Below are 12,942 nucleotides of genomic sequence, written 5' to 3'. Positions count from 1 at the left end.
CTTATGCATACAGATAAGAAACAAAAACTTCTTGGAGGTATACTGTATATACCTTTTGTGATTTCCAGTTCAGCTTCTTGCTACCCTTAGTAAGGGTAGTAAGTCATCTCTGATCCACGTTTGCTCAAAACACTTTTAGTGGTGGTTATTCCATTTGTAGACAGCTATAGTTTATTGGAAAAACCTGTCCTCTTACTGAGCTGTGTTGTTTCCTAAGTCCCACCTATTTCTGCTCTCAGAACCACAGAAAATTAAGTCTTATGCCTCTCCCAGATCACATTTTAAAAATTATTTGAAGATAGCTACAAAATCCTGATATTTCTTTCTCTTTTCTAAGTAAAACTTTTTTTCCCCCTACCTACATTTATATATCATGATGTGATTTCTGTTTCCTTTCCCAGGCTGAATTTTGTTATGTGGTTTGGCAGTGCAAAATTCATTGAAACAATCACTTTCCTTGATATGAGTATTGTACTTTTAGAAATAAGTGCTTTGACTAGTCATGCGCTGACGCATACTGAACTGAAAAGTGATTTAAATGTTCTTTTTCCATTCCATACTTGTGCAGTTGAGATTTGAACCTAAAAGCAGAGCTTTGCATTTCTTTTCATATAATTTAGTCTTATTTGGATTAGCCCATTGTTCTGGCTTCACTCAGTTTTTTTTACACAAAAATCAGTTTTTTTGATGCTTGTGCCTCTAGTATTTCATCTAAATGACTGACTGAATGTTTAATAGGGTGGAGCTGACTGCGATGTGCCTCTGAAGGCTATCCATTTACTGAGGATTTTTTTAAAAATTTCAACAACTTGTCAAAATTGACAATTTTTATTTTCCCTTGTGAAAATTGGTGCAGCTTTTGTTTATCTTTAGTATTCTGGCACCACACTGCTTTCTCCTTATGGCTAGAAAAGCAGGCTCTGGAGCCAGATTCCTGGGTTCCAATCCTGGCTATGTCATTTATTAGCTATGTGGCCTTAGACAAGTCACTTCTCTGAAATCTGAATTTCTTTCATGTGTAAAATGAGGATAGTACTTATTTTGTGCGGTTATGAGGATCAAATAAGTTTATATATATAAAGCATTAGAATAGGGCCTGGCACATAGGAATGTTATATAAGTGTACTATTATTGTACTCAGATTTTTTTCTGCACTCTACAATCAGATCTCAAATTCTTTGAATTCCCAGGGTTAATGGGTCTGGTCCAGCAAGCCTGGACTTTTTGAAGCAGCTGTAGTCTCACTTCCCATGTCCTCATATTTTTGAGCTTCAGAGCTCTTTAATATTTCATCTGATAGAGTCACTTGAAGAAAGATATTTTAATGTCCTTTTTATTATAAAAGAATTAGTGCTTATTAAAGGCAATTTGGAAGATACAGAAAAAAAGTGTAAGTAAAAACAAAATCTTACCACCCAAATACAACCACTAACTTCTTAACATTTTCTTTTCCTTCCACCATATGGTAGATGTAATCACATCATGTATGCCTTGTATTTTACTTTTAACTTAATATTGTATTGGGAGTTTTAAAACTATATAGTCTTTGTTTTTAAGAAATCATTTTAATGGTTGCATAACATTTTATTGAGTGAATCATTTCCCAGTTGACCTTGTAGGTAATCACTTTTTCCACTGTTCTAAATCATACTGATGAGCTTCTTTATATTTAAAGCTTTTTCAGAATTATCATTAGTAAGGAAAAAGTCTGAAAGCTGATTTCTGAGCTTAGAAGCTATAAACATTTTTAAGATGCAAAGATTATTTTTATTGATAGATTTGACCAAAATAACGTAGGAGATAGTTTTTTTCTGTCTTTTGTAGTAATTCTATCAGTTCTTTTTTCTTCATGCTCTGAATTACATAGCTTGAAGTTTCTTCTTGTCTTAATTTGCCTTTTTTTTTTTTTTTCAAGGTTCATGTCAAACTTGGAATTTTAGTTTCCTGGTCTTAATGTTAATAAGTTACTTGTGCTTAGATGTGTTCTGGATTATGTGTTTTATTAATGTTCTATTAAAATATGAGTTTCTGTGTAGGCTATGCTGGTTTCTTTTGATGCTTCTTAAACTCTAGAATCATTTAACTTTAATGTGGAAAGAACTGAGGAGGGTACCCTGGCTGAGTCTTCTGAAGTCCTACAGTTTGTTCCTTTAATAATAATTTTTTCAGCCACACTTCTTCAGCTGGTGCATCATAACTCTGGATTAGGTTCTAACCATCTGTTACCTAGATTATTTCATCAGGGTCACACTTCAGCTGGCTGCCTTCTTTCTAACTTTTAAGAAATTCTTTTCCCAGTAATAAGCATATTTTATAAGCTGAAATGAATCTTTTAACCTGATTCTTTTTGGAAAGTTTTTCTTTTCCTGTTTTTTTCTTTCCTTTTTTTTCCCCTAAACATTGATCAACAGAGAAAACTGTAGGAATTCCACAAGAGACTTAATTTAAATCCATAGTTTATATATTGAATATTTTACCTCAAGTATTTTTATATATAAGATGGATTTTGAGCTATGTGTCTTTTGTTAAACAACTACTTAAATAATATCATTACATGGGATTTTAGATGCCTAGTATTTTAAAACTTAAGTTCTCTAAATGAGGAGAACCTAGGCATGTTTCTTTGGCATCATCAACCTTCATCTTTTCTGTGCTGTGTCCAGAGCACTCCTGTTATATAGATGCTTGCAGATTTTGTATAATTGTATGTTCATTTTCATGTGTATAAATTTTACAGCTGTGTCTTTATCTCATTTATTTAAGATCTGGACATTGGTGGTTGGCTATGTGTTGACTGTTTCATTCAAGTGGAATGCAAGCACTGAACGCTACTTGAGAGCAATTTCAATTCCTGTCTGGATTATATTGCTTTTTCATTTAGGTGGGTTCCTTTTTTTTTTTTTAATGTTTTTTAAGTCTAGCTTAAGGTTAGCAGAGGCTGACTGTGTGAATGAAAGTGAATTCTTTGTAGTGTTATATGTTGCATTTAAAATTCTTTAATCTTTAGAAAATGTTATGCTTTAATGTTTCATTAAATTTTAATGAAAATGATGTGCTTTCAAATGTCTTTAATTATGTTACATGTTCATTTTCCAAAAGGTCCTTTCAAAAGTCAATACATCTTAAAAAGTAGAGCGCCCTTGGATTCTCGTATCATTTCTGAGTGTCATACTTAGGGGAGGATATAGATAAGCAGTCAACAATGATAAGAGGTGCTCAGAATCATGTGTGAGAACCGGTTAAGGGAACTAGAGATGTTTACTCTGGATAAGAGGAGGGAACCAGGGCTCTAGGGTGGAAAGAAGATAGAGGTAAGGAGGATATACAACATGAAAGCCTATTTCTGATATTTGAAGGAGCGTCTGTGAAAGAGTACTGTAAATAGATCTCTGTAACCATGAGAGAGAGATGTCAGAGTAGTGAGTAGCTTCAGAGAGGCAAATCTCTTTTCTACATAAGGATGATTCATGTCAGAGCTGCTCAGAGTAATGGGTCCCCTGTTATGTTAGCAGGTGACTGCTCAGATGTTGATTTTTCAGCATGGTGCTTATGGTTGAGACTTTCATCTCTCAAGTTTGAGCCAATGGAAACATTAAGTTCTAATTAAACAACACAATTCAGTAACCCAGGGCAGTAGAAAGCCTTAAAGTAGTTTCTTACTGTTGAAAATAAAATAATAAAACAGTAATGTCTCTGTTGTTGTTTGATGTCAAACAAAGCATTATTTTCTAGCTTTGTTGAGTTGGAATGATAGAGGAATTTATTGCAAGATCCCTTATGTCAGATATGACTCATTTTGAACTCAGGGAAGGCAGAGGAGGGAGGCAGGCAAACAGGCATGTTTATGAGGTTCTAGGTGGACTCAGGGAAATGGTTATAGGTAGGGACGTGTTTCTTGGTGACTTGTAAACATTTTTTTTTGTTGTTGTTTTTTGTTTTTTTGAGACGGAATCTCGCCCTGTTGCCCAGGCTGGAGTGCAGTGGTGTGATCTCGGTTCACTGTAGCCGCCTCCTCCCGGGTTCAAGCAATTCTCCTGCCTCAGCCTCCCAAGTAGCTGGGATTACAAGTGTGTACCACCATGCCTGGCTAATATTTTTCTTTTTTTTGGATTTTCAGTAGAGATGAGGTTTCACGATGTTGGCCAGGCTAGTCTTGAATTCCTGACCTCAAATTATCCACCTGTCAGCCTCCCAAAGTCCTGAGATTCAGGCATGAGCCACTGTGCCTGGCCGAATTGTAAACATTTTTGCATTATATGCTGAGGAGGAGACATTGACACTTTTGCTGTGCTCTTTTGGGCTATTCTCTTTCTTGAGAGATAAAGTTCACACCCTGTGGTATTTTCAGGAAACCAGATCAGACTTTATAACTTTGAGATCTATGCCTAATTCTGGTCATTCTGGGATGAGGTAGGTGGTTTGAGTTTGGGATGATTTTAGACCCTTAGTATGCATTAGAATAGACTCTCTTTAATAGAACCCTATTAAAGGTAGGCTGGCATATAACCTATCCATTTGATCAGGGGCTCTGAGAGTAGGGATGAACATAATTTTGACAAACCTTGAAGTTTAGTCTATCTAATGGACTTAAAAATTTTTTTTTGCTTGGTAAGTAATTCCGTAATTGATATATATACCAGATTGTTCTGTCAAACTACAAAATTGAATCTTACAAAAACAAGTACTGGGTTTTAATTTCACTAAAAATGTTAATTCTTAATAATTTGCAGCATCCCTGGCTGGCTCATGGAGAATTCCAGTATTCCTGGTTATTGTTTTCCTGATGTCTGTGGGCACCCTCTATGAAAAACAGAATGAAAAAGAGTCTTCTGGTAAGAAATAGGGCATTCTATTAATATTACTCTTTGAAGTATTCTGGAGAGTAGCTTTTAAAAAAATGTTACGATGAAATGCTTTGAATCTATTTAAAAACCTATGGTGGTTTCTGAATGGAAAATACATTGTTTAAACATACTAGAGATGGTCTTACTCTATTGCCCGGGCTGTAGTGCAGTGGCACAATCATAGCTCACTGTAACCTTGAACTCCTGGGCTCAGGGGTCTTCCAACTTCAGCCTCCTGAGTAATGAGGGCTAAAGGGCAATAACCATATAAAAATGGCATACAATTTACTCACAGTATTGTGCAGCCGTGACCTCTATTTTTGGTCATGTAAGAGGTGAAAGTATAAAATTCTTAACAGGAAACTTAAGGGCAATGTCTATAGACATTTTCATCACTTCAGAAAGAAACCCTGTACATAATATCAGTACTTCATTCCTTTTTATGGCTGAGTAATATTCCATGGTAAGAGTACACCACATTTTGTTTGCCTACTCATCAGTTGATGGATATTTGGGTTATTTTCACCATTTTGGCTATTGTGAATAGTGCTGCTGTGATCATTCATATGCAAGTATTTATTTGAATACATGTTTTCAGTTCGTTTGAATGTTTACCTATGAGTAGAATTACTGGGTCATATGTGTTTAATTTTTTAAGAAACTGCCAAACTCTTTTCCACAGCACGTGACCATTCAAATTTCTGCCAGCAATGTATGAGGATTCTAATTTCTCTGCAACCTTGCCAAAACTTATTATTTTCTACTTTTTGATAAGGGCCAGTCTAGTGGGTGTGAAATGGTATCTCATTGTGGTTTTCTTTTGCATTCCCAAATGACTAATGGTATTGAGCATCTTTTCATTTGCTTTTAGGCCACTGGAGAAATGTCTATTCAAATTCTTTCTCCTTTAAAGAAAATTAAGTTGTTTGCCTTTTTGTTGTTGAGTTTTAGGAATTCTTTATATATTCTAGGTACTAGACCCTTATCAAATACATGATTTGTAAATATTCCATTGGTGGGTTGTATTTTTACTCTCTTGATAGTCTCTTTTGAGGCACAGAAATTTTTAATTTTGATGAAGTCCAGTTTATCGATTTTTTTTCTTTTGTTTCTTGTGTTTCTGGTGTCATAGCTAACGAACAATTGCCAAATCCAAGGTTATGAATACTTACCCTTAAGTTTCCTTTTAAGAGTTTTATACTTTTACCTCTTATATTTAGGTCATTGATCCATTTTGAAATAATTTTTGTACATGATCTGAGGTAAGGGTCCAACCTCATTCTTTGGCCTGCGTATTTTCTGTTCTCCCAGCACAGTTTGTTGAGGAGGCTATCCTTTTTCCATTGAATGGCCTTGGCACCCTTGTCAGAAATCATTGACCATATAGGTATGGGTTTGTTTCTGCCATTTCTGTTGTGTTTCACTGATCTATATGTCTATTTTTGTGTCAGTTAACACATTCTTTTGATTACTGTAGTTTGTTGTGAAGTTGAGAAGCATGAGTTCTCCAACTTTGTTCTTCCTTTTCAAAATTGTTTTGACTATTTTGGGGTCCCTTGCATTTCCATATTTACGATCAGCTTTTCTGTTTTAACAAAAACCCTTGTTGGGATTTTGTTAGGGATTGCATTCAATCTAGAGATCACTTGAAGCATTGCCATCTTTACAATATAAAAAAACAAAACCATAAAAACCTTCCAGTTTATGAGCATGGGATGAATTATTTAGTTACTCTTTAATTTGTTTCAGCTGTGTTTATTTTAAATTTTAAATTTTAATTTTTGTGGCTACATAGTGGGTGTATATATTAATGGGGTACTTGAGATGTTTTGACACAGGCGTGTAATTCGTAATAATCACATCATGTAAAATGGGGATACATCCCCACAAGTATTTGTCCTTTGTTACAAACCAATTATACTCTTAGTTATTTAAACATACACAGTTGAATTACTGACTGTGGTCACCCTGTTGTGCTATCAAATACTAGGTCTTATTCTTTTTATTTTATTTTATTATTATTTTTTGAGATGCTTTCTTGCCCAGGCTGGAGTGCAATGGCGTGATCTCAGCTCACTGCAACCTCTGCCTCCTGTGTTAAAGTGATTTTCCTGCCTCAGCTTCCTGAGTAGCTGGGATTGCAGGCACCGCCATCATGCCCAGCTAATACTTGTATTATTGTAGAGACAGGGTTTTATCATGTTGGCCATGCTGGTCTTGAACTCCTGATCTCAGGTGGTCCATCTGCCTCGGCCTCCCAAAGTGCTGGGATTACAGGCGTGAACTACTTGCACCTGGTCCATTCTTTTTAGTTTTTTGGTACCTATTAATAACTATCTCCAGCTTTCCCCTACTCTATCACTATCCTTCCCAGCCTTTAGTAACTATCTTTCTGCTCTCTATCTCTAAGTTCAATTGTTTCGATTTTTAGATCCCACAAATAAGTGAGAATGTGAGATGTTTGTCTTTCTGTGCCTAGTTTATTTCACTTAGCTTATATGGCCTCCAGTTCCATCCATGTTGTTGCAAAAGACACAGTCTCATTATTTTTTACGCCTGAATAGTACTCCATTGTGTGTAAATACCGCATGTTCTTTATCCATTTATCTGTTGCTGGGCACTTAGGTTTCTTCCAAATTTTGGCTATTGTGAACAGTGCTGCAACAAACATGGGAATCAGCAGTGTTTTGTAGTTTTCTTTGTATGTCTTGCACCTTTAATTTATTCATTATTCTTTTTGATATTATCATACATGGAATTGTTTTCTTAGTTTTCTTTTTGGATGGTTTATTGCTGCTGGGTAGTAATACAACAGATTTTTTGCTTGTTGATCTTGTATCCTGTCGCTTTGCTGAAATTATTAGCTTCAGTAGTTTTTTTGGTATATTCTTTAGGATTTTATATATATAAGGTCAGTCATCTGTAATAGGGATCGTTTCACTTCTTCCTTTCTAATTTGCATGCCTGTAATTTATTTTTCTTGCCTGATTGTTCTGGTTGGAATTTCTAGTACAAAGTTGAATAGACCATGTACTTTTAAAGATTTTTTTGAGGTACCCTGGCCGTGAGTGACCTGTATCTGGAAACAGTTTGTTAAAGGTACAGGTCTCTAATGAGCTGTAAGTGGGGAGGGTGTCAGGATATATTTAATTTTTTTGAGATGGAGTCTTACTTTGTTGGCAACCTGGAGTGCAGTGGTATGATCTCAGCTCACTGCAACCTCCGTCTCCCAGGCTCGAGTGATTCTCCTGCCTCAGCCTTCTGAGTAGCTAGGACCATAGGCGCATACCACTATGCCCAGCTAATTTTTATATTTTTAATAGAGACAGGGTTTCACTGTGTTGGCCAGGCTGGTCTTGAACTCCTGATCTCAGGTGGTCCACCTGCCTCGGCCTCCCAAAGTGCTGGGATTACAGGTGTAAGCCACCGCGCCCAGCCTACATTGTTTTTAAGATCTTTGTTCTATTCTAATCATGAGACTGTTTGTGGCACTCTGTTGTATTTGTACATATACCTTGTAAAATTTTTAAAAAATTAATTTGCTCTTTATTTTATTTGATAAATGAGTAATATCTAACAATTGTAAGCCACATTTTTATTCGTAAATATATGTTTAGAATTTTAAAATAACTGAAACAAAGTAACTTTAATTACATATTTCTCTGACAGTGGAAAATAGGGAAGATTTTATTTTATATTTTGGTGTCTAAGTTTTCTTTGTTCAGCCTGTCTTCCTGATTATAATCTGTTACTCTGTGCTTATATATCTGACTAGTGGAAGTAAATTTCCTGTTTTGGCAATTACTATAGAAAGCCTGGCGGTTTCCACTTGTTTCTCCGGTTGGTTTTATCTCCTTTGTTTTCTTTCACCTAATAGCAAGTGATTCAGACAGCTCTGATTACCCTTTACCCCTTACCCCAGAATGATTTCCCTTTTAGACTGCTTTTGTCCAGGGCTAAGTAAGTAGCTTATTAAGAATATAAGTAATGCAGGTCTAAAACAAAGGTTGCAGTTGGGTTTTCTCCAAGTGTAAATTCTAGTCGTTCAATGATGGCAGCCAGAAAACTGTAAGGATAAGACTTCTAAGACCAAGTTTTGAGCAGGGGGAAAAAGGAGACCATGGTCGGTTATGATTACTACCCATAAACTTAGAATAGTGATGTGTTGATATGCAAGCCAGATTGCTGTTATTTGTATTACAGGCTATGACAAGGAAGGAAATCACAGACACACAGAATAAATGTTGAGGACAGATTTGGAAATCATGTTTTTGTCTTTGTTTTTGTTTTTTTCTCTCATTTCAGTCTGCCTCAAGATAGGTTATTGATCTTGAATTCTTTTCTGGATTTCTAAATAATCCTCATCATAAAATAAATCTTCTAAGTTTTTTTTTTTTTTTTTTTTTTCCTAAATTTGAGTATTTTTTTCTTCTTGCCCCTAAGAACATTGTTTCTTTTTAAGGATCAGAACTCAAACCATCTGGTGTGTAATGGGACAGCCCTTCTCTTCTACTTAAAGTTTCCTGCTATAGATGTCACTGTAATGTAGGTAGGTACAGGAATGCTTTAGTATACTGTCACGAAATGTGTGCATCGGCTCTTCCCTTGTCATTTCCAATGTCCCTTTGTAGCACTTGCTCTTGTTTTCCAGTCATTCGCGTAGGTATCTTTCTGTTTTCTGAGCTTTGAAGGTTTTGTGCTGTAGAAACTTTTATGATCTGTGGTTCACTAGACTTACAGAATTAGTACTGGATTTCATCAGAATTCAAAGTATGAATTTGGTTCCTGGACCCAGAATATTCTTCTATTTATTTATTTGTTATTCTTATTTTGTTTTTAGAGACTTGAGACTCGCTCTATTGCCCAGGCTGGAGTGCAGTGGTGTGTGATCATAACTCACTGCAGCCTTGAACTCCTGGGCTCAAGCAATGCTCCTTCCTCAGCCTCAGAAAACTCTTCTTGTGGATAATTGCTGAGTTAGTTTCAGTGGTTCCTTCTGAACCCAAGGGCCTTAGTTGGTGGTTTTCTCTTAGATCTGAGAAGTTCTAACATAGTATTTCCCAAAAGCTCAAGATAAATAATATAAGGGAAAAATATTTAAGTGCCTGTCAGGAGGCAAGAACTTTTAACTGTTTTAAAATGTGCTATCAAGTCCACAGGCAAACAAAACAGAACCCAAACAAATAAACCTTTGTAAAATAAGTGGTAGCTTCATTTACAGATGAGGATATTTAGTTCTAGAGATTAACTGACTAGCTTGCAGTCACACAGATGACTAGTGGAGCTAAGATTTAAACTTAGGTCTTTGGCCAGGCATGATGGCTCATCCTATAATTCCATCATTTTATGAGGCCAAGGCAGGAGGATTGCCTGAGTGTAGGAGTTCAAGACCAGCCTGGGCAAGATAGTGAGACCCTGTGTCTACAAAAAAAAAAAAAAAAAAAGCCAAAAACACAAAAAATTAAAAATTAGCTGGGTGTGGTAGTGTGCATCTGTATTCCCAGCTACTTTGAGGGCTGAAGCTGGAGGATTGTTTGAGCCCAGGAGGTCAAGGCTGCAGTGAGTAGTAATCATGCCACTGTACTCCAGCCTGGGCTAACCCTGACTTAAAACTAATAATAATAATAATAATATAATGATAAATAAACATAGATTCTTGCCCTAAGCTCCATGTTCTTTCCCCTCCCCAGGCTCTTTGAATAAGTGTCAATCATCCTGAAAAAGTATTGACTTCTCATCCTTCTGACATCAGTTGTAATTGATTGCTCCTTCAGTTTTCCACACTGGCCCTGTTGACTTAAAACAACTACTTCACCTAGCTCCCTTGCCTCTTGGATCCCAGAAACTGTATTTAATAGAAACCTTATGTCTTAGTCTGTTTTGTGCTGCTATGACAGAGTAAAACATACTGGGTAACTTACATTGAACAGAAATTTATTGGCTCACAGTTCTGGAGGCTGAGAAGTCCAACGTCAAGGTGCTGGCATCTGGTGAGGGTCTTGTTGCTGTGTCATCACATGATAGAAGGGTGAGCAAGAGAGGGCTGGGGCTAACCTCACTCTTTTATAATGACATTAATCCTACCCATGAAGCTGAGCCCTGATGGCCTAAACACCTCTTAAAGGTCCTACCTGTTAATACTGTGCTAATGGCAATTAAATTTAACATAAGTTTTAGAGGATAATCAATCAAACTATAGCACCTGGAATCCACCTTCAGTGTGTTTCCTTGGCATCCAAGGAAAGAGAGACACTAGCATCGTTATCTCCTATAAGCAAAGCTGTGTTAGACTATTTAAAAATGCTCTTAATTTATTTAAAGAAATCTAGTGAGATTGGTGTTATACTTATTTTACAAATGAAGAAACTTAGGCTCACAGAGCCATTTTCTCTGAGTATAGGAAATTTTTTCAAAAGTTAGTGAAACAAGCATCAGCTATATCTATAATACCTGGGATACCCAGCCTGAGAAGTACCAGCAAGTACAGCTGAGTGCTGTTTCTCCTGACATTGGTAATTGTTTGTAAATGACTACACATGTCTTTGCGAGAAGAATCCTTATAGTTGCCTTACTCGTTTTGGGATAGAATGAAATATGAATGAACAAGTTTGGTTTAGTCAGGACCAAATTGGAAAAAGGGAGCAAACTAAATTTTTTATTGCTCTTCTTCCACTCCTCAGTTCTGATAGCTCTAAGTTAAATAGGCCTAAAGAAAATTCTACTGGTACATCTCCAGGCCCTTGTGACATGATACTAGAAGCCATTTAGAGGGAGTTGTATTTTCCACATTAGTAATGGAAACAGAAGCCTTCTTCAAAGGGACTGTTGCAGGCTAGGGAGGTTTTATTTGGTATGTAGTACCTCCTTCCAGTAAGCATGGTTTTGTGTATTTCTGGCAACTGCTGCTATCCCTGTGAAAAAGAATGGAGTAGATCAAGAAGTATCTCCTTATTTAGACTGGATTCAAAGTATATTTACCCATGATTATTTAAAAAGTTAGTCTGCTGATTGTTGAGTTGTTGTATTAACAGATACTATCTCACCTGTGGTCTCTTTCTTGTGTGCCGGACTCTGAGTTTCTGTCCCCTGGTGCTAGGCTGCTAATGTCAGTAGCGTGCTTGTTTGGATTTGTGTAGATCCCTGTTGTTTGGCTTCTACTTAATGCTGGCCCTGTCTCTAGGTAGATTGATACCTGAAACCTTGGATGCTCTTTCCTTTTATTTTTAGTCTTTGAGTCCCAAGATTATGTTCCCTTGTTGATGTGTCTATTTTTAGCTGTGGCTTTTTAATCTAATACCATTCTAATACCATGACTTGGCCAAGATTCTCAGTCCTGGCATTCTTCTGTTCAGTTTATCATCTCGCTGCCTGACTGTTGTTTTTGGGGTTTTTTTTGGACTCTGATTCCAGGCCAATTCCTTGTGGTTTTTGAAGTGCTGAAGGGTATCACTAAGAAGTCATTAAAATACAGATCTGCTGCATAAAAGTAGTTTTCCAAGTCTTATATTCATGATTTTCAAATACTTTGTTGATTTTCTCTGTGTGTTACTCCTTTCATGCTTTTGTGAAGTTTGAGGTGCTTGAAAAATTTGCTGAGTCATTTGTGTATTAACTGAAAAATATTGCAGTTTCCATTGATGTAGCTACGCTTTATTGCATATTTACTGCATATTTTAGTGCCATTAGCAAATTGGAGAGTTATCCTTTAAGCCACAGTTTTAAAGATTTAATTGATTGGTTTTAGCTTTTACTCAAGTCTTTCAGTGCATACTCTGTAGATGCAAGGTAGTTTGCTTAGCTCTGTGGGGAGATCTAAAAATGTCTACTAAGGGAAGATAGATGGCTATAATATATAGTAGAAATGGGAGGAGAGGTACAGAAGTATTCGTAGCTTCTGCTTCTAGTTTATACTGTCAAAGCCAGTAGATTGATATTGATGATGATGATGATGATGATAGCTAACATTTATTGAGTACTGCTACATACCCAGCATTGTTCTAAGCATTTTATTTGTTTATTTATTTATTTATTTATTTTTCGAGATGGAGTCTCGCTCTGTTGCCCAGGCTGGAGTGCAGTGGTGCCATCTTGGCTCACT

The 12,942-nt window shown here is 36.4% G+C and overlaps 1 protein-coding gene across 6 annotated transcripts in view; it reads left to right on the top strand.

The window, feature by feature from the left end:
* Positions 1 to 12,942, top strand: part of TMEM245 (transmembrane protein 245) — a 105,117-nt gene that overhangs the window by 8,219 nt on the left and 83,956 nt on the right. For all 6 annotated transcript variants that reach the window (XM_003925248.4, XM_074395139.1, XM_010335987.3 and 3 more), the window contains exons 2-3: positions 2,764 to 2,881; positions 4,731 to 4,832. In XM_003925248.4, the coding sequence (XP_003925297.2) occupies positions 2,764 to 2,881; positions 4,731 to 4,832 (220 nt within the window). The remainder of the gene's footprint in view (positions 1 to 2,763; positions 2,882 to 4,730; positions 4,833 to 12,942) is intronic.

Source organism: Saimiri boliviensis, chromosome 2 (assembly GCF_048565385.1).
Source record: "Saimiri boliviensis isolate mSaiBol1 chromosome 2, mSaiBol1.pri, whole genome shotgun sequence".
Lineage (NCBI taxonomy): Eukaryota > Metazoa > Chordata > Mammalia > Primates > Cebidae > Saimiri > Saimiri boliviensis.
Note: the sequence above shows the minus strand (reverse complement) of the source record. Positions and strands in the feature narration are given on the sequence as shown.